The following is a 23088-nucleotide window of genomic DNA, read 5'->3' on the forward strand; positions in this document are numbered from 1 at the left end:
GCTGACATAGAACATGTTTCATTTCCCTTATGATTCAGATCGCCTCAACCTCCCAAGTGTACTGGTGTTGAACAGCTGTGGAATTACCTGTGCAGGAGATGAGAAAGAAATTGCTGCCTTCTGTGCTCACGTGTCAGAACTAGATCTCTCTGACAACAAACTTGAAGACTGGCACGAGGTAAAGCTTTCATGGTGCTGAGTCTGGGTGAAGGGCAGCGATGACTCACTGTATTATTGTCTGTGTTGCTGTGTATGCTGCTGAATTCTGGCTCTCGGGATTCTTGTCTGTATGTCTCAAGAGAAACAACTGACTGCTCCAACTGGTTCTGTAGTGATTTTTCAGTTAACCTTGTTATTGCTTATTTGTTTTTCATTAATGTGAAAAACACTGAGAAACTTTATTCTAGGCATCGAGAGGTTAATAAGACCACAGAGGTTTAGACTGCTAACAGTGCATTAAATTCTCTACTGTTTCACTAGTTTACATATCCTGTGTTCATTCTCTGCTACTACTTCAATATTTGTTACCATAAATTGACATAAAAATTGTTGGAGCTCAAAACTAAGGTTATAAAAATATTTTTTCTTGATACTGAAATTTATTCCAAATATTTTAGAACTTTTCCTTATTTTATTAAGTCTTATTGGTGATTTGACATAACTGATGCCTTTGACCTCAGAGTAACTCTAAATTGCACAAATAAAAGTATTATGACATTCTCTCTTGTTATTGTATATAACATTACTACCTGATTATGACATGACCTGATAGAAGGTATCTTTAAGAGAAAAATAGTTCTTCCTGCTTGATTTTTTGCCTTAATTTAGGTTCTTATTTCTTATTTGAACTGCTGGAAAAGTGTCTTAATGAGTTTTCTGCGTCTGGTTTTACTCTGCTTCCTCTAAGCTACCTCTGCTGTGCTACCAGACTTCTTTAAATAATGAAATGTGATTATGAAACTCAAGCTTCAAGTCCCTCTGCTGATTTTCACTGCCTGCAAACAATGCTTTGAACTCTCTAAGTGTGACCCTCCATCATGTGACCCTTTGCTATTTCCAGAGTCTTTTCTCTACCTTTAGCTATGTGCTTTTCTGTAGTTCATGATAAATCTTGACAAGGAAAACTTCCCTGCTTTTATTTATTCTGAATCTACTGTTCTCTTTCTCCTCTGTCTACCCAGCTGCTTCCTGTATCTTTCAAGATTTGGCCCAAATTGTTGTTCCTCTCTGAAACTTTCCCTGACACTCACTCAGGCAGAATTAGATTATCCTAACACACACACACACACACACACACACACACACACATATAAACACACACACACATACATGAACCGTGAACTTCGAGATGTTCAAGCTGGTTTTAGAAAAGGCAGAGGAACCAGAGATCAAATTGCCAATATCCACTGGATCATCGAAAAAGCAAGAGAGTTGCAGAAAAACATCTATTTCTGCTTTATTCACTATGCCAAAGCCTTGACTGTGTGGATCACAATAAACTGGAAAATTCTGAAAGAGATGGGCATACCAGACCACCTGACCTGCCTCTTGAGAAACCTGTATGCAGGTCAGGAAGCAACAGTTAGAACTGGACATGGAACAACAGACTGGTTCCAAATAGGAAAAGGAGTACGTCAAGGCGGTATATTGTCACCCTGCTTATTTAACTTATATGCAGAGTACATCATGAGAAACACTGGGTTGGATGAAGCACAAGCTGGAATCAAGATTGCTGGGAGAAATATCAATAACCTCAGATATGCAGATGACACCACCCTCATGGCAGAGAGTGAAGAGGAACTAAAAAGCCTCTTGATGAAAGTGAAAGAGGAGAGTGAAAAAGTTGGCTTAAACCTCAACATTCAGAAAACTAAGATCATAGCATCTGGTCCCATCACTTCATGGGAAATAGATGGGGAAACAGTGGAAACAGTGTCAGACTTTATTTTTTGGGCTCCAAAATCACTGCAGATGGTGACTGCAGCCATGAAATTAAAAGATGCTTACTGCTTGGAAGGAAAGTTATGACCAACCTAGACAGCATATTAAAAAGCAGAGACATTACTTTGCCAACAAAGGTCCGTCTAGTCAAGGCTATGGTTTTTCCAGTGGTTATGTATGGATGTGAGAGTTGGACTATGAAGAAAGCTGAGCACTGAAAAATTGATGCTTTTGAACTGTGGTGTTGGAGAAGACTCTTGAGAGTCCCTTGGACTGCAGGGAGATCCAACCAGTCCATCCTAAAGGAGATCAGTTCTAGGTGTTCATTGGAAGGACTGATGCTGAAGCTGAAACTCCAGTACTTTGGCCACCTCATGCAAAGAGTTGACTCATTGGAAAAAACGCTGATGCTGGGAGGGATTGGGGGCAGGAGGAGAAGGGGATGACAGAAGATGAGATGGCTGGATGGCATCACCGACTCGATGGATATGAGTTTGAGTAGACTCCGGGAGTTGGTGATGGACAGGGAGGCCTGGCATGCTGTGATTCATGGGGTCGCAAAGAGTCGGACACGACTGAGCGACTGAACTGAACTGAACACCTGTATCATGCTGCTGTGAAAGAATTCATCACAGTGTAGTGCAGTCACTGGCTTACCTGACAGTTTTCTGCTAGACCATGAGCTTTTTCAGGGCTTTCTTTTTTATCATCAGCACTAGCATTCTAGGCTGGAAAAGGAAATGGCAGTACACTCCAGTATTCTTGCCTGGGAAATCCCATGGACAGACGAGCCTGGCGGGCTATAGTTCATGGGGTCACAAAGTATAGGACATGACTTAGTGACTAAACAGCAAACAGCAGCATTCTAGGCATTCATATGTTTCCTGAGTTCATTAAAGAATTAATGATTGTATCTTGAGGTTTGATCAGGCCCAGTTGCTCTAACTTTTCCTGTAATCTTAAGAAATTCATGTATTCCTTTATCATCTGTAAGATAAGGCTACTGATAAAATTAATTATCAAGACACCTGGTAGATACTAAATGTGATACAAATTCTAAGACAGCTTTCTTGTTAAAGAAATATCTATCTATAACTTACTTTTCTTTCGCTTTTCTTATACTCATCCATTTCATAGTCTTATTTAATTTGTTATCTGTGCTCCCCATTATATTTCCTACTTTTATTAAGATATTTGCCAAAATTCTTTGAGATGTACGTCACTTGATTTCTAAATCATGTGTTAATATATGCAGATTTACCTGGCTGTTTCCAAGAAACAATCTCTACTTATCCATGTATTTATTGATTGGTTCACTTACACAAACAACTCTTACCGTTCACTGCTCAACAAGTTACAATATGTGCCTTCGGGGTCCTTTGAGATGCTTAATTGACATGCATGCTCTGTCCACATTGTACAGATGCAAAAAGAACTACCTTGTTAATCCTCCTTCTCCAGGAGTCCCACAGCAGTCCTTCTGCTGAATCTCTGGTGAGATTTTTGACCTGCGTGGATGACAAGTCAGACCAACTCTTACGCTGAATCATTTCAGCTCATATGTTCACAGGCTGATTCCCCTAAATTTATTTCTTTGGCAGTAAAAATTTCACAGAGGTGTTGTACTTTGTGCTTTGACCACATACATAAGCTTTTGCTAACTGATGGAAACAGTTTAATAGAGATATAACTGCTACCTCAGAAGGATGATTTGTGTCAACATGGATGAGAACACAGAATTTATACTCGGTAATTTAGCCTTTTCTCTGCTTAGACAGAGATCTACACTGAACATTTTTCCAACCCATATTGACAGATAGAGCCAGAGGGTCACATGTTTGGGCTTTCCAGGCGGCGCTGGTGATAAAGAATCCACCTGCCAATGCAGGAGACGCAGGAGAGGTGGGTTCAATCCCTAAGTTGGGAAGATCCCTGGAGTAGGAAATGGCACTTCACTCCAGTATTCTTGCCTGGAAAATTCCATGGAGAGAGGAGCCTGGTGGGCTACAGTCCATGGAGTCTGAGAGTTGGACAGGACTGAGCTCACAGCTGAGAGGACACTCAGGGCCACGTGGTTATTTGGACTCCCTGGTGCTCAGTTTGTATGTTCCTGTAAGTGCCTGTAGTCTGATTGCAGGCAGTGTCCAAATGAGTGTTTGCTGCTACCCTTCAGGTTTCCATTTTCCAGTTTATTTTTGTTTTCATCTTTCCTTTATATTTTGTCCTTCCCCTTAACTGTAGTTCATCCCAGTCTTTTAGAATATATATCAGAACACAGAGATATGGGAGAAATACTGACAGTGGAAGAATATTGATTTTTTTTTAGAATTGATTAAACTCTTTGCCAAGCTACAGAAGGCCTCCTAGGTCACAGTTTTAAGATATTACATTCCAACCCATTGCAACACATGTATTTGATTACCAAAAAAGATCATTTGTCCCTGGCCGTTAACTAAGTTTATTTCAGCCAGTATTTGATATAGCAATATGGAACAGAATAATCTAGTTTGTCCTTTCAGTGTTTTTGAATGGTCATTAATGTTATAAGTAGCTTCTTTTATACTTTAAACAGGCTGCTATCTATTAAGAGGCTAATATAAATATGAGAGAGAAGTGTAACACTTGGAGGAGAGGCAAAGATTTGTCTCCAGCCCTCCTAAAACTAGGCGTCTGTATGTATAAAAAAAGAGATGCATTTTTTAGCCTTTGATTTGAATATTTGGCTAAGTAGATTTTTGTCTGACCTTTCCCAAAGTATCTCTTTTATCCTCCTCTTCTTATCAAAACCATTTTATAAAGGAAATTAAACTAAGCAGTTCAGAGGAGGGAGGAATCCCCCACTCGGGTGAAGTAGAGAATAGCTTAGGTATAAATTACAGATTGTTATCTTATAACCCTTTCCCATTTTTCTTAAAACCTTAGTTTCTTCCTTTTCAAAAGTAGAGGGTCCCCTGTTAAGTCACAGAGCTGTGGAGACCAAAGAGGTGGTCTGAGTTCATCTCCATGTTCTGCATATGAGTATCCTGAACTCATTTCAGATCACTGGGTCTTGTTTTCTAGTTTTAGAATTTAAAAAAGAGAAGCCTGAGATACTCACTGAATATCAGCCTTTACTATTAAGACATTTTTCTGCCATGAATAAACCTACCTGTGTAATGACTACAATATTTTCCAGAATATTGTTAATCTAAGGTGACCCAAAATCCTTTTAAATTTTAAACTTTTAAAGAAGATAATTATTTCTAACATGTATTATTTTCCAAATAATATTTGGATTGTTCAGTTGTAGTCCAATGTTATGTTTTTTAGGATATTCTAGGGCTGAGTCATTATTTTTAAAATTAATTAATTAATTGGAGGATAATTACTTTACAGTACTATAATGGCCTTTGCCATATAACAACATGAATTGGCCATAGGCATACATGTGTCCCTTCCCTTCTGAACCCTCCTCCCACGTCCCTCCCCACCCCATCCCTCCTGGTTTTCACAGAGCAAAGGAGATATAGACATAAAGAACAGACTTTTGGATACAGTGGGAGAAGGAAAGGGTGGGATGATTTGAGAGAATAGCACTGAAACATATACATTACCATATGTAAAATAGATAGCCAGTGGGTGATGTATGATGAGTCATTATTTCAAATCTTTATTCTCATTAGATAGTAGTACAGATGCAAACTATGATGAAGATCACATCAGGTATCTGCTAGTCTTGGAAATTCAGAAATTGCTTCAACAACTCTGAGAGTATCCATTTTGAGAAAGTTTTCTTCTTTATTATAAAAATAAAATATGAAGGGTGGTGGTTAGCAAAGGGTGTATGTTTTGTTTATTTAACTGGGGCTGTACTTAAATTAGAACTTATCCTTCATGCTATAGTTGGAAACAGTTCCTTTTCACTTTTTTTTTTTTTTTTTGCCCTTAACGCATAGCTAGTCATCATCTTTGGAGAAGGTAATGGCAACCCACTCCAGTACTCTTGCCTGGAAAATCCCGTGGATGGAGGAGCCTGGTGGGCTGCAGTCCATGGGGTTGCTAAGAGTTGGACACAACTGAGCGACTTCACTTTCATGCATTGGAGAAGGAAATGGCAACCCACTCCAGTGTTCTTGCCTGGAGAATCCCAGGGATGGGGGAGCCTGGTGGGCTGCCGTCTATGGGGTCGCACAGAGTCGGACACGACTGACGCGACTTAGCAGCAGCAGCAGCGGTCATCATCTTCTGTGTGGAAGGCCTTTGTATCATTGGTATCCAGGTGGTAGAATGCAGTAAAGGATTGGTCCATGTGTGGACTATTCAGCTGTGTTGTGGCCACACACTAAACTCCAAATCTTAGACATATGTCACCGAAATCCTTGGTACCATTTGATCACAAAAGATATCAAACAGGAGAATATATGCCAACTGGTATGAATCTCTTGCATTTTAAACTGAAGCCTAGTGTGCTGTGCTCAGTTGTGTCCGACTCTTTGCAACCCCATGGATTGCAGCCTGCCAGGCTCCTTTGTCCATGGAGATTCTCCAGGCGGGAATACTGGAGTGGGTAGCCAGTCCTTCTCCAGGGAAACGTCCCAACCCAGGAATTGAACCAGGGTCTCCTGCATTGCAGTGGATTCTCTACCACTGGAGCTACCCAGGAAGCCCTAAAAAACCTAGTACAGTGCTTAGTGAATAGTTAAGATCAGTAATCAATGAAGCGCATTTCCTTTTTTTTTTCTTTCTTATGTACCAAGTTACTCGCTAAATCATTAAGTTGATGATCATGTTTTCTCTTTTGTAATGTAGTCACAAATGCTTTTTATTTTTGAGTAAATATAGTTTAAAGTTTGGTGCATCTTTGGACCAAGCTGGAAGTGTTTTCTAAACGATTACATAATTAATTTTGAATACCTGAATTGTTACCATGTGGTCTTCAATAAACCTTTAATTAGCCTTAATATTGTTCTGAGGATGGAAGGAAGAGATATTCAAAGAGAATTACTTGTACATGACCCAATCTCAGCTCTTTAGAAAATGTTATCTAAATGATCTTTTCTCCAAAATATCATATAGTGGTATCAAAGAGAATATTATACAGAGCAGAATCAAAAACTTTGCCAAAGGCAATATAGAAAATTTTTCTTTTATACCATTAATTTTCAGTGATGCTATAGAAAGGAATTAAATCATTTGCCATGATTTGTTGAAATTATTTCTGCCTCTCTGTGCATACCATCTCTAAATAGGACTCTACAATATAAATGGCATTTTGCCTGGAGACCCACTCACTTAGGTTTTCTTGACTATGATTGCTGTTTAAAAGCTCTGATTACTGCTTAATATGCTTTTCTTTTTTTTTCTCCATAGGTCAGTAAAATTGTGTCAAATGTTCCCCAGTTGGAGTTTCTAAACCTGAGTTCCAACCCTCTGAATTTATCAGTTTTAGAAAGAACATGTGCTGGGTCCTTCTCTGGGGTTCGAAAACTTGTCCTCAACAACAGCAAAGCTTCTTGGGAGACAGTCCACACGATACTGCAGGAGTTACCAGAGTAAGCCCAAAGGGCATGATGGAGAGGGAACTATGTTGCCGTCTGTGTTAGTACCTAGAATTACTGCTGGCCTCCCACCTCAGAAATACTAGAACTGCAGATTGAATGGAGAATGAGGTTAGAAAAATGAAGTAATTAAATGAGGGTGTGAGGGTAATCTAGTAGCATTTTCACTGGAATACTTGTACAGTGTTGAGTAGCACCAAGACATAGGATATGTCATCCTTTGGCTAGAAAATATCCCTGAGAAGCACTTATCATTTCAAGATCAACCCAGCCTTTCTCCATTTTAATCTTCTGATTACCCTGATTCCAGAATTTTGCCTTGGCCCTTTTCTTTGGGAGGAAAGAATCATAGTGTCTCTAAAATATATTAACACTCAGATGATTAAGTAAGTGCCTAGCTGGCATGATGGGAAAATGGACCTCATATTCTTTTCAATAATTTAAGCAGGAAATTATACTTCTGTTTGTCAGTTTAGAAATGTTTTGTTATGTTTTGTTTATATCTATCTTTGTATATGCACATAAATATTCAAAGAAAATAGTTTAAAGAAATATATGAAGCTGTAGTCTCCTTGATTGTCTAAATACAGAAATTATTAAAGCCTTTCAGAATCTGGTCTCAGCTCACTTATTCCATCTTAGTTTCTCACTCTCCCTCTAATGAGATTGGTTTTCTCACTGCATGCAACATTTAGCATAGCATGGAATGAGCTTTAAATCACAGTTCCACTTCCTAACCATATGACCTTTGATAAGCTTATTAATCTCTTGTCTATAAAGTGAGCATAATTAAAATTTCAGAAGTGGAAGTATGGTATATAAAGCACCTGCACAGGGCCTGATACAAGGTAGGAATTCAATAAATGATAGCTATTATTTCTATTTCTAAACACCATTCATGTTGTTTCTAGAATTTTCTTTTATCTCCTCTCAATTTACCCAATTCTGCCCCTTCTTCAAAGCCATGCATCCTTTCCTGACTGTTCCAACTACAATTTCAGTTCCATTCATATATGAAGTGGTATTGCACTTAAGTGCTGCTTCATTTAGCATTTATTTATTTAAGCATAAAATTACTTTAGTACTGGGTTCTATCATTCTCTGCTCTTTTATGTATTTTAGGTTTGTCTTCCCAACTATATTTTAAACTTCAGAAAGACATCTTTATATTTTTTCTACTATACCTAGCAGAGTCTCATATGTAGTAGATGTTTATTTACTGAGTGACTAAAAATAGGTGCAAAGTAGAAACTTGACTACTTTAAACAATGAAATATTTCCTTTTTTCTCTGCAGTTTGGAAGAACTCTTCCTGTGCCTTAATGACTATGAAACAGTGTCTTGTCCTTCTATTCGCTGTCATTCTCTTAAGCTACTACATATAACAGACAATAATCTCCAAGACTGGACTGAAATACGCAAGTTAGGAGTTATGTTTCCCTCACTGGATACCCTTGTCCTGGCCAACAACCATTTGAACGCTATCGAGGAGCCTGATGATTCATTGGCCAGATTGTTCCCTAATCTGCGATCCATCAGCCTCCACAAGTCAGGTGAGGGACATGCTTGTTCTCATTCTACATGCAAATTGATCTGCACTTATGCATGAAATACAGTGAAAGTGTATTTCTTTCCATCATAGCTCTGCCTTCTTACAGGATGATTTTACAAAGTGACATGTAGATGCCTATTGATTAGCTAAATTTAAGGCATTCATTTTCATAAATGTTCTGGTAAAGATCAATATTTCTCAAATATTCACTTGGCATAGTGTTATGTTAGCTGCTATTAATATTTTATATATTAAAGGGGCCATGCTATGAAAGAAGTGAAATGAAATTGATGAATTGGGTAGTAAAAGGAAGAGTAAAAGAGTACAAAAAGTTACAAATAAGATGGTTTTGTCTGGATTTAGGTTAAGGAATCCCAGTCCTTTCAAATTCTCACTTATCTTTTCTAGTATTTACATATAATTGATTATCAGTTTGTTGCCATTTGATTCAGCATATAACAGGGATAAATATTTTAGCCTAATTTTAAAAATAAGTAAAAGTTATTATTTGGAGTCAATATTCACAGCAAAATTGAGCAGAGAGTACATAGAGTTCCCATATACTCCCTGTCCCTACTCATGCAAAACCTCCCCTTCTATCAACATCCCAGCACCAAAGTGATACATTCAGTTTACCTACATTGACATCATCCAAAGTCCAGAGTTTACACTCTTGGTGTTATTCTTTGTGTGGGTTTGGACAAATGTGTAGTGACACACATCTACCATTGTAGTATTGCACATCATGGTTTACTGCCTAACTGTCCTCCATTCTCTGCCTGTTTATCCCTTCTGCCTCCCTGATCCCTGGCAACCACTGATGTTTTTGCTGTCTCCATAGTTTTGCCTCTTCCAGAATGTCATATAGTTGGAATCATACAGTGTGTAGCCTTTTCAGATTGGCTTTTTTAACTGAGTAATTCACTTCTTTCTCTTAGTTTAAATTCCCTCATGTCTTTTCATGACTTGATAGCTCATTTCATTTTTAGTGGTAAATAATATTCCATTATCTGCATATACCACAGTTTACTTATCTACTCACAAACTGAAGAATATCTTGGTTTCTTCCACATTTTGGCTTAATTAATAAAGCTGCAAACCTCCATGTGTAGGTTTTTTTTGTTGTTGTTAATAAACTAGAATAACGTTTATTCATGTGTAGGTTTTTGTGTGGACATGTTTTCAGTTCATTTGGGCGAATAACAAAGCACAGTTGCTGATGATATAGTAAGAGTATGTGCAGTTCCGTGAGAAGTTGCGGAGCTCCCTTCTGAAGCGGCTGTACCAATTGCGCTGCGCCAGGAATGAATGAGAGTTCCTGTTGCTCCACATCCTTTCTCAGCATTTGGCTTTTGGCCATTCTAACAGGTGTATAGTGGTATCCCATTGTTTTAATTTGCATCTTCCCGATGGCATATGGTGTGGGACATCGTCTCATAGTTTACTTGCTGTCTATTTCTTTGCTGAGATGTCTGTTCAGGTTTTCTGCCCATTTTTTAATCAGGTTGTTATTTCTCCTATTGTTGAGTTTTAGGAGTTCTTTGTATATTTTGCATAATAAGCCTTTATCCATGTGCCTTTAGCAAATATATTTTCCCAATCTGTGGATTTTCTTCTCATCTCTTGGCATTGTCTTTCTGCCTTTTTTTTTTTTAAGAAACCAGCTATATAAGGAAAAATAATTCTGACCTGTAACTGAAAAACCACACAATTTATTTCACCATGGAGATTTTAAGGATGGGAATTAAGTCTTAAAAACAAGTGATTATAAAGCCATTATCTTCCAATTAAAATTTTTTAAAAAACAAGTGATTTGCATAAGGAAACTGTTTACTTCACAACTGACACCGCTTGAGCTAACGCCATTCTTCCTCCTAGATAGAATGCTGTTCTGAAGAGGACAGCAGTGACCTGGGTTGGTTATGCACCAGTGTATTGCTCCTCTGCCTTTACCCTTGCTGAAGGCTGATGGAAATAGGAAGAGAAGAAAGGGACTACGTTGTTCTCTACAATGGATTTAATTAATGTGTTGTAAAACTGACCAGGAATATTTTTCCTACCACTGCCAAGTACAGACTTGGGTGCTACATTTGTTCACAGCCATAGGAAGAGTTTCCTTTTAGGACTGACCAGTCTTAATTTGTTGCCTATTTTCCTGCCCAAGGGGTTCACGTTTTTTGTGTCTCAATTTGTTTGTTTTAAATTTCGAATCTGTTTTCCCTATCCCCAAAATGGAGATAGTTGAAAGATAATATTTAGTTTCTGGTTCTGTGGACCTTGCCCATTTTAGTACTTGTTAAGTAAAAATTTAGTCTAGCAGTATCCACTCTTAGATTCTGTGAGTCTGTATTTGATGAAAGAGTTGATCACATCACTTTTAAAATTTTGTAATCATGGCATCCATCCTGCTTATTAAACCACCGGTGGTCCCCTTTCCCAGCCTTTTGGGTAGAGAATCAGTAGATGAGTGAATGTTGGAAAGTAAAGGGGATCCCTTGAACACTGGGGTCATGGAGAAAGGAGAGGCTGTAGGGAAGTTTTATGGTGTTTTATTCCATTCTTTTCTTGGATAAAGAAAAATTTCAGGATCTAGAACTAACTTTTGTGATCATTTTAGCATTTCATAACTTATTAATGGAAATAATTTGTTTGGTGACGTTTATCTTCTCATTTGTATGCTTTTCTGGGTTTACTTAAACAATATATTTCTCAAATTAGGTTTGCAGTCCTGGGAAGACATTGACAAACTAAACTCATTCCCTAAACTTGAAGAAGTGAGATTGTTAGGAATTCCTCTTCTGCAGCCATACACCACCGAGGAGCGAAGGAAGCTGGTAATAGCCAGGTCTGTTGTCCTGATTACTCTGCTTTCTTTCCTCGGCGCTTTGTTGTTCCATTAAAGGGATTATGCACTATTGGAAGGTGGGGGGAAGTCCACTGCTTGTTTATCCATCTCTAGAACAGACTGTGCTAGAGCTTCTGCAGCTCCAAATTCTAGAAGAAAAGGAATGTAATATGATATGAAAAAATGTGAAGTATAATTCATCTGCCAAGACCACTGAAAAATTTCCTCACAAGTCTATTCCATTTTTATACTTTTTGATATTTACCATATTTGAAATCTTGTTTTGGGTCAGGAGGAAAAAGTAAGTATAACTGGGAATCAATTCCTTGTTTTCTCTGTTAACATAGAAGTCATTTACAGTGTAAATCCCTGGAAATTGGGCTGTTTGTTAGTGTAAAACTCAAGAGAGCAGTATCTGTGGTTTTTTTCTTCCATTTAGATTGACCTAAACTTGACCACCATGTTGTTACCTTCTTCTTCCAACTGTCCTGCCTTTCATGTCTCAGCCTCTGCTTCCCTCAGACTACTGAAATGTTCCATGAGGGTTTATTTTTGTATGTATGTGTCTTTAACAGTGTTAAGGTTTGGCTAAGATGTAAAGGGCCGTGGAGCTTTGCTCTGTTCTCTTGTGTATATACATAGTAGTTTAACAGGGTAACAGTAATCTTTAAGATTCCCTAAAGAAGAGTGATTCTGTAAACTGCTTTGATCTTTCTGACCAGCTAATACCTAGCAGGTCTTTACTGCTTTCCAGTTGTTAACGTACACGTTAATAGCATACTGAGGAAATAAATTTCAGCATGCTTTTCTTCTAAGAAGAGTAAGTCTTGCATGCCTTGTGCTTGGTTTTCTTTACACGATTCTTTTGTAAATATAATGAATGATTCCTGAACCACGTGACCGAATTGTACTGACTGCCCTGTAGACCTGTGCTGTTCAGGGTGGTCCCATCAAGCCGTGTGTGACTTGGGAACACTTGAGATCATGGCTAGTCTGAATCGAAATGTACTGTAAATGAAAAAAGACATACTAGATTTCAAATACTTTATATGAACAAAACGAACATGAAGTATCTTAGTTATCTTTTAGTGTCGATTATAGGTTGAAATATATCCTAGATATATTAGATTAAATATAATGTAGTATTAAAATTAATCTCATTTGTTTACTTTTTACTTTTTTAAAATATAGATCCTAGAGAATTTAAATTACATGTGTGGGTTGCATCATATTTAAGTTTGGACAGTGCCCTATAGAATCTTACTTTGAAAGGTGAGGTATGGTTATAAAAGGTCAGTGTTACTTCCAAAAATGCAACTTTAGAGATATTTTTGGTCTGTTTATTTTCTATCATGTTAGTTCATGTAAGTAGTTGTACACAAGCGGAGCTACATCAAATACATCCTTTCAAGAGAATAAGACTGGGCCTCAAGCCAATCATTTTATTGTATCTTTTGCTCTGTATTTATAGATTGCCATCGGTCTCCAAACTTAATGGCAGTGTTGTTACTGATGGTGAGCGAGAAGACTCCGAGAGATTTTTTATCCGTTACTATGTGGATGTCCCACAGGAAGAAGTGCCATTCAGGTAAAAACCCTCATCAGCTTAGCAACACTTTAGCAAGTATTGAGGCAGCTTAAGAACTATTGCTTTAGAGCAAAATCTACTAACTTGTTATTGGACCTTCTTAGAAGACTGGTGATAGGTTTAAAAAATAAAGGAAGAAACACAAAAAGCAAACCTGCTTTATGTCGTTTTCCATAGTGTGTTTCTTCTAGCCTTGCACTTGTATTAGGAATGTTTGGGTAAGTATTTGATTGCTTCCAGTAGTTCCCACTGCATTTCCATATCATCGATTCCTTTTTGTTCCTTTCCTCCAGGAGTGCGTTTTCACCCACCCCCAAAACTGGTCTCTTTGTTCAAATTGCATCTGCTTTTAAGCTCCACTATGTTCTACAGTTTGGAAGGCTTGGCAAATGTACATGAGGTTTAGTGATTATGAGAAAGGGACTAGAAAATAGACTCCTTAAGTAGGGAATATTAAAGAAATGAGGATGTTGAGTCGGAAGAGAAATGCTGACGCCTGAATATGAAGGGTTAATACATATTGTTTGGTGAGAAACTAATATTCTATAAATGTAAAGGAAATGTAGCAGATTTTATATAGGTAAACATAAAGGGAAAAAGACTCCCTAAACAGGTTTCAGACAACAAGATGCAAGTTAAGACTGAATGTGAGTCAAACCACATTCTGTTTACAAATTTCTGTGATTCTAATTCATTCCTGGCATCTGGCACATAACACGCAGTCGTGTCTGACTCTTTGTGACCGTCTGTACTGTAGCCCGTCAGGCTTCTCTGTCCAAGGGATTCTCCAGGCAAGAAATCTGGAGTAGGTTGCCATTCCCTTCTCCAGAGAATCATCCCGACCCAGAGATCGAACCCAGGTCTCCTGCATTGCAGGCAGATTCTTTACCATTCGAGCTACAAGGAAGTCCTAATTCATTCCTACTGAACATTTTTTTCCCCAGAGTTCTCCGTTATTTACAGACTTTAAGAGAGTTTCCATACTGCAAGGCTCAACCAGGGCTGTGTAAGAGATTTGTGCTATTAGCAGTAGAATTTTAATGCTTAAATGTTTAAAATGTTAGACAATTAAGTAAGGATTTTGAAGATAAACTTTTAAGATTAGCTAAGAACAGCTAGTTAGGAAGAAATACGGCTATGCCTTTAGCACAAACCAGAAATATTAAGTTAAACCATGTAAAAAAAAATTTTAGGTTAAGAAAACTATAGTCTGATATCTGTAGTTTCATTTGATTCAATCTAATGTGTTATTAGAAGAGGTAAATATTCTGGCTTTAGGCGTAAGTCTGTCATGACAGGTTACTTAGCTTCTAGTCTGCTACAGGAAGTAGTATATATGTGGCAGTGAATTGTTTCTGTCCCTGACGGCGTCATTTTCCTAAAGTGCTTTTATGCCTCTGTGGTAATCAGTATCTTGAATGCATGTCATAGAAATCATCTTTATCCAGGGGAGGACTTTATTGGAAGGATATTGAGAAACTGAAAGAATTGCTAGATGGTCTAGAGAACCTGGTTTAGACAGGAACCAAGGAAGGCAAGGATAGCCAAGGTTCCCTCCTACAGTCTTCTTTATAGATTTCCGTTGGCACACTGTGCTGGACTTCATCACTGAACACTTGCTGCGGTGTCATGGACTTCTGATTTCCCCATTAGTGCTGAAAATAATTTGTTACTGACCTTTGCTTCATTCCCTAAGTTCAGACCTATGCATCTGACCAATTGATTGGCTGTGTTTAAGGCATGTGCCCACACTCTGTCTCCCCAGAGATAAGAAGTGAGTTTATCTGTTCCTTTTTGGCTTCTGCAGTGAGAAGTAATAATCTTGCTTCCCCTAATCTTGGGACTTCTTCCCTTGTAGGAGCAATTCAGCGAAAAGAACATTTACTATAGTCTGGCACAGAGATTATTTTGATTAACATCTAGATATATACCTTTTCTCTGAAGTTATGTATTAAACATTTCTTTTCTTATCTACCCTAATAAATTTATTATACAAATGAAAACACATTTCTTTCTCCTTGTAATGAGAGAACCTATTCCAATCCTATGTAGACTGTGATCAATTACCTACTACCAAAGATTGATGCAGTCAAGCTATTTTAGTTACCACTCTGGCCTTGATGCCTTTTTTTGTGATTATGCCTCTTTTCTCACTCACTAGTAGTAAGTAGTTACAGTTAGTAGTAGTATTTCTCACTCACTAGTAGTAAGTAGTTACAGTTAGTAGTAGTATTTCTCACTCACTAGTAGTAAGTAGTTACAGTTAGTAGTAGTAGCTCGATGCTACCGCCTGGTCTCTTCCTTCCTTCCTGATACTGAAATATTGAAATGGGCAACCAGATTTCAGTGTCTCCCAGCATCCCTGGCCTATACAATGTTTTCCAAGATGTGTGTGCTCTGCTCATTAACGTATTTTGCAAGGCCTTGGGGAAGGAAGTATCTCTGGGTCTTTGTAGGGTTCGTGGATGGAGAATGGGTGAAGTGGTAGCAGGGTGACAGTAATTTCCTTCATCCCTGTGTCTTGAAGTTTCTGAATTCCTCCTTCCACATTAGCTCAAAGAATTTTTGACATTTCAACTTGTTTTAGCATAGACCACCACCATTGAGTCCAATTTCCACTCAGCCAGCTTAGAACCACTCTAAATAATTCTAAACCACTGAAGCTAGCCACTAGGTTTTTTAAAATTCAAAACCTTTGGTAATATGCCTACACAAAATCAGCCAGATCTAGAATTGCTTTTTTTCCCCTTGGTTAACACAACTTATTTCTTATATTACCTATATTCATTTCCCATATGTTTGTCCATATAAATGACCAAAGACTTGTAAATGTTTTGATGTTTTTGTAATTGATCCCACAGACAACGCTGTGATTTGATTGATGGTGGTGCAGTAGAGTATGTATGTGGAGTTCAGTTCAGTTCAGTCACTCAGTCGTGTCTGACTCTTTGCGACCCCATGAATCGCAGCATGCCAGGCTTCCCTGTCCATCATCAACTCCCGGAGTTTAGTCAAACTCATGCCTATCGAGTCGGTGATGCCATCTAGCCATCTCATCCTCTGTCTCCCCCTTCTCCTCCTGCCCCCAATCCCTCCCAGCATCAGGGTCTTTTCCAATGAGTCAACTCTTCACATGAAGTGGCCAAAGTACTGGGGTTTCAGCTTCAGCATCAGTCCTTCCAGTGAACACCCAGAACTGATCTCCTTTAGGATGGACTGGTTGGATCTCCTTGCAGCCCAAGGGACTCTCAAGAGTCTTCTCCAACACCACAGTTCAAGAGCATCAATTTTTCGGCACTCACCTTTCTTCACAGTCCAACTCTCACATCCACACATGACCACTGGAAAAACTATAGCCTTGACTAGATGGACCTTTGTTGGCAAAGTAATGTCTCTGCTTTTTAATATGCTGTCTAGGTTGGTCATAACTTTCCTTCCAAGCAGTAAGCGTCTTTTAATTTCATGGCTGCAGTCACCATCCGCAGTGATTTTGGAGCCCAAAAAAATAAAGTCTGACACTGTTTCCACTGTCTCCCCATCTATTTCCCACGAGGTGATGGGACCAGATGCCATGATCTTAGTTTTCTGAATGTTGAGGTTTAAGCCAACTTTTTCACTCTCCTCTTTCACTTTCATCAAGAGGCTTTTTAGTTCCTCTTCACTCTCTGCCATAAGGGTGGTGTCATCTGCATATCTGAGGTTATTCATATTGCTCCCGGCAATCTTGATTCCAGCTTGTGCTTCTTCCAGCCCAGCATTTCTCATGATGTACTCTGCATTTAAGTTAAATAAGCAGGATGACAATATACAGCCTTGATGTACTCCTTTTCCTATTTGGAACCAGTCTGTTGTTCCATGTCCAGTTCTAACTGTTGCTTCCTGACCTGCATACAGGTTTCTCAAGAGGCAGGTCAGGTGGTCTGGTATTCCCATCTCTTACAGAATTTTCCACAGTTTATTGTGATCCACACAGTCGAAGGCTTTGGCGTAGTCAATAAAGCAGAAATAGATGTTTTTCTGCAACTCTCTTGCTTTTTCGATGATCCAGCGGATATTGGCAATTTGATCTCTGGTTCCTCTGCCTTTTCTAAAACCAGCTTGAACATCTGGAAGTTCTCGGTTCACGTATTGCTGAAGCCTGGCTTGGGGAATTTTGAGCATTACTTTACTAGCAGGTGAGATGAGTACAATTGTGCGGTAGTTTGAGCATTCTTTGGCATTGCCTTTCTTAGGGATTGGAATGAAAACTGACCTTTTCCAGTCCTGTGGCCACTGCTGAGTTTTCCAAATTTGCTGGCATATTGAGTGCAGCACTTTCACAGCATCATCTTTCAGGATTTGAAATAGTTCAACTGGAATTCCATCACCTCCACTAGCTTTGTTCGTAGTGATGCTTTCTAAGCCCACTTGACTTCACATTCCAGGATGTCTGGCTCTAGGTGAGTGATCACACCATCGTGATTATCTGGGTCGTGAAGATCTTTTTTGTACAGTTCTGTGTATTCTTGTCACGTCTTCTTAATATCTCTGTTTTTGTTAGGTCCATACCATTTCTGTCCTTTGTCGAATCCATCTTTGCATGAAATGTTCCCTTGGTATCTCTAATTTTCTTGAAGAGATTTCTAGTCTTTCCCATTCTGTTGTTTTCCTCTATTTCTTTGCATTGATCACTGAGGAAGGCTTTCTTATCTCTCCTTGCTATTCTTTGGAACTCTGCATTCAAATGCGAATATCCTTCCTTTTCTCCTTTGCTTTTCGCTTCTCTTCTTTTCACAGCTATTTGTAAGGCCTCCTTAGACAACCATTTAGACTTTTTGCATTTCTTTTCCATGGGGATGGTCTTGATCCCTGTCTCCTGTACAATGTCACAAACCTCTGTCCATAGTTCATCAGGCTTTCTATCAGATCTAGTATGTGGAAGGAGGAGGCAAATGGGGAATTAGTTTACGCTCGCAAGGTAATTCCCTCAGGCAAGGGGATTTTACTGCCTTTTCAAGCCACAGAGGAACAGTCTTTATTTGGACCCAGTGAGGATTTAAGGATTCAGGATATTCCCAAGTCCTCAGAGTCCTTCCTTATATATCCTTCCATTCCAATATATACTCTGTGTCTCTCCCATCAGTGCTCCAACTTTCATAGGATAGTTCCAATGTGGATGCAAAATGACCTATAATTTAGCAACCTAGAGCATAAAATCTTGTATATTTGTTTTTATAGCTACTTCAGCTCTGTTGTAAGACAGCGAAGATCCTTTATAGGAATTTGACATTAACATTCTCTATTTTGTACCCTTAGAATAGCAGGTGCTCATAGTCTTGAATTGTTCATTCCCTTCATGTGTTTTATTCTTGGCAGCACTCTCTCCGTCTCCTAGAGCATTTCATGTGAACTCAAGTGATAATTAGTTATTTCACCACTTCATGGCAAGGACTTGTAGAATCCCTCCCATGAATATTGTGATGTCTACTGGCCTCTGCTCGGCCAGGAACCAATCCCAAATCACCTTTAATTACCTGAGGTACTATTGCTGGGAATCTACTCCCTGGTAGCAGGCCCTTAGGGCACAGAACAGAAATCAACTCTAGCCAACCTAAGTAGAACAGGAATTTAGTAAAAGAATAATGAATACTATGTAGGGCTCAGAATTGATAAGATTAGAGAATTAGGCTTGGGCAGGGTTGAGGGGAAGGCAAGCACAGCCCAGATTTCTGTAGATCTCACTGTATAAACAGTATCCTTCTTACACTGGTCACTGGACAGTCATCAGTAAGTTGCTAGACTGTACTGCCTTCAGACATTTTGCATCCATGCTTTTGAATGCTTGACTCTTCCTTATCTGCTGTGAGTAATCTCATGTCCTTGTATTTCATCTTAGGATTTAAAATTCCAGCTATAGTTAGACAGGTTTATGTCACCTTCCCAGGTTCTAGCTTCCAGGGGAGAAAGAGAATATCTACTCTTTAGCTTCTGTAGTGGGACGTGGTTTCTGCCTCTCATTTATCTTAGGTTTCCCTCAAATCAGAAGGGCATTCTGATACCAAAGTTGACATGTATCCACTGTGGTACACATTCCTTAGTAGTTTTCTTATAAATCTCCTGGTGGACTGATTTTTGAGCCACTATAATATGCCAGGAGCTGTGTTAGCCATTTTTAAAAGAATATAATAGCATTCATGCTGATGCAAGATGAAATGGTGAATAACAGAGAGGAATTTATATTAAAATGCATTCATTATGAATTAAGAGTGATGTATAAACAGGGCATTAGTACTATACTTACCATCTCTTTAATTGTCTTCCAAGTTATATGCGTAATTTCTCCCTAAAACACCAATGAATAGTGAATAGCACAGTGCATAGTTAGTAAAAGATAAAAATTTGACTTCATGGATAATTTCATGTTTCATACAGAATCACATTTAAGCTTTAGTTTCCTGGTGGGATTGAGGTATCTATTTATTTTGAAGAAAACATTCCTTTTCACTTGACCATGGGTTTTCTAAATCTTGATTTCCCTATAAATCCTGACTTTCCCAGCATCCTTCCCCAGTTTTTAGGCTCCGCAGTCTTCTCCTCTCATTTTCCTGTCTTGTGTCATTAATCACCAAATACCTCTGCTCAACTTAGACGTAAGTAGAAAAGTTAGCCAAAATGTCTTTTGAGAGCTTGAATAAAAGGCCATTATGATCCGTTCAGTGTCCTTTATGGTAGCAAAGTTATTTTGTGAGTCAGCCGGATTATTCACACACATCTGTTTCCATATGATTAGTCATTTTGGCAACAGAAGACTTTAAAGATGATACAGAAATTTACATATTCCTTTTTTCTATCTCAGAATAAAATATAAGCTCCAGTTACCTGTATCACTTCAGTTTTTTATAATGAACAGAATAAAATGTTTAGAGGACTGAAGGGAGACATTAAGAGTGTTATAATTCCTTACAGGTGCTCCCCTTCTACTGGTAGGTGGACCTGGAAGCTTAGCCTCTCTACTGTGTCTGTTTGTGGTAATTATGGACTGACACACACACAAAAAGCAGAGGAGTTGCCCATATGTTTCATATTTATTTATTTTGTAAAACAATAGAAGATGAAAAATTTCTATTTCATGATTCTTGGTCTTTAAACATCATAGTGTTTGCTTTTCCAATCAGTAGATTTTCTTTTAGAGTCTTCATCTCTGCCTGATCTCTTCATGGCTTTTATGGCAGTGGTGTGCTATTTCAGAATCAGTTCAGTGGGTGCTGCCAGTGGTTGAAAAGATGTCCTCACTGGGTTGGTCATATTTCAGTCATTGGATTCTCATATTTTACCAGGAGACCTTATAGGAAATAACTCTAGATTCTAGATGGGTTTCAAAGGGCAGTTTAATTTATTTACTGAATATCTACTATGAACTGAGAGGCACTGAGCCAGAAGCAGCAGATAAGACAAAGAGTAGTATCTATTCTTAAGAAGGTTGCCATCTGGACTAAGCTAGAGATATATTTCCTTTGCTGGAGGCTCCTCATGTTCCCAACTTCTAAAAATCCAGTTATCTCAGGATTTCATCTTTGCATCTCTTCTCTTCTGTACTCATCCCATAGGTACTTTTATCTAGTCCTGTGGCTTTCCACACCTTTTGATTTCAAATAATTGCCAAATTTATTCAGCTCTGATCTGCCCCTAAATTCCAAACTAATGTTTCCAGATATCTACCTGACATCTCTATCTGGATGTTTAACCCTAATGTGTCCAGAATCAAACTTTTGGTCCCTTCTTTACTTTTCCTTGGCCCCTCGCCTTCCCTGCTTTATCTGCTGCTGTGCACATTTTCCTCCATCTCTTCATTCTTCCAGTTGCTCAAGATTAAGAGTTGGGCATCATCCCTGATTTCTTTCTCCTATACCCCACAACTAGTCCATTTTGTTTTTTTCAATTCTGCTTTCAAAAATATATAGAATCTTACTACTTCTTAGGATCGTTTTAGTTCAAGCCTTCCTCCTCTCTTACCTGTATTATTATAGTTGCCTTCCAGTTGTGTTACCAACTCTAAGCTTGCACTATTTACTGCACAGCAGGCCAGTAAATCAAGAGACAAGTTGTTAGGACAAGGAAGAGCTACTTTATTTTGAAGGCCAGCAGACTGAGAAGATGGTGGATTAGCATCCCAAAGAATCATCTTACTTGAGTTAGAATTCAGGCTTTTTTTATATTAAAAGGGGAGGGAATTTGGTTTGTTTTTGCAAACTTCTTGTTGCGGTAATCCTTTGTTCTTGCAGTTGGCTGAGTAGGTCAGGTCACTGATGTCCCTGTAAACCTCCAAGGAGAGAAGTGCTGCTATTCTCTGTCCTGAAGCTTTTTTATCTCATATCTTAACCAGTGAAAAGTGTTGCACTTTTAAAGGTCAGAGTCATGAGAATGTATTATAATTCAGGCTATAGGCAACATTCTTAACTTGAAGCGAAACAATAGAAGACAAAGGTTAAGTAAAATATAACAGATCTAATATGGAGTCAGATTTGTTCTTTCCTATTACAGTTGGCCACCCTTGCCCCATATTCTCCACATGCTGTGCTTAGTCTCTCTATCTCTCCATTCTTGGAGATCTGTGTCCGACTCTTTGGAGATTTGTGTCTGACTCTTTGCGACCCCATGAGCTGTAGCCTGCCAGGTTCCTTTGTTCATGGGGATTCTCCAGGCAAGAATACTGGAGTGGATTGCCATGCCCTCCTCCAGGGGATCTTCCCAACTCAAGATTCAAACCCAGGTCTCCCTCATTGCAGGCAGATTCTTTACCATCTGAGCCACCTGGGAAGCCCAGTTCTCCCCATGGCAGCCAGTTTATAAGAACTCAAATACTTGGGGAAAAAAAATCCTTGCGGTTCATCAGACACACCAAGCAGACTCCGCCTCAGGCCTTTGCGTTGTTTCCCCTGTTCAGAATGTAGCACATCAGCTGCGGGGCTTTCTCTCTGATTCCTCATCAGAGACTCCCTTCCTGACCAAGCTAGCTAAAACAGCTCACCTCTGTCTCCTGTCATTCTCTTAACCTACCGTTATTTGTATTGATCAACACCTAACTTACATTTCTTACGACTGAGTTAATCTGGTGAAGATGAGGGGGAGAATATTCCAGACAGAAGGGAGTTTGTGGGAAGTTAAGGCACAGAGGTATGAAATAAGTCTTTAGTTCCAGTATGACTTAATGATAAGCCAATTAAATGGGAAGTTGTGGCGGATAACAGTGGGGAGGAAGGTAGAAACCAGGGCAGGCCATTTAAGACCTTGGTATGCCATGCCAGTAGACTAGGACTTTTTCTTGTGGGCCGTGGGAAATCACTGAAAGGCTTCAAGTGGGAAAGTTATGTGGGCAGATTTAGGTTTGTGTTCAGAAGGAGAAGCTGAGAGAGACCTAGAGACCTAGTTAATAACTGAGACTTGAGTAAAGGGGCATATGTGTACCAGTGGTCCTTTATTTCTCTTTACAGAGGTACATGTTAGGACTGAATTTCACTGTAGAATTGAAGCCATTTTTAGAAAATACCTTGTGAAATTCTATGTGTTTTCTGGCATTTATAGGTCTGATTTCTCTCAGGGTATAAAAGTACCATTTAGAAAGAAAAAACTCCACGTTTATGAATCTG

General features: G+C 38.8%; 1 protein-coding gene across 4 annotated transcripts in view; it reads left to right on the forward strand.

The window, feature by feature from the left end:
- The window catches only part of TBCEL (tubulin folding cofactor E like), a 69574-nt gene that overhangs the window by 23032 nt on the left and 23454 nt on the right, over positions 1-23088 (forward strand). For all 4 annotated transcript variants that reach the window (XM_061146182.1, XM_061146188.1, XM_061146167.1 and 1 more), the window contains exons 3-7: positions 39-178; positions 7291-7472; positions 8774-9030; positions 11748-11874; positions 13346-13462. In XM_061146182.1, coding sequence (XP_061002165.1) covers positions 39-178; positions 7291-7472; positions 8774-9030; positions 11748-11874; positions 13346-13462 — 823 coding nt within the window. The remainder of the gene's footprint in view (positions 1-38; positions 179-7290; positions 7473-8773; positions 9031-11747; positions 11875-13345; positions 13463-23088) is intronic.

This window comes from Dama dama, chromosome 1, assembly GCF_033118175.1.
Source record: "Dama dama isolate Ldn47 chromosome 1, ASM3311817v1, whole genome shotgun sequence".
Taxonomy (NCBI): domain Eukaryota; kingdom Metazoa; phylum Chordata; class Mammalia; order Artiodactyla; family Cervidae; genus Dama; species Dama dama.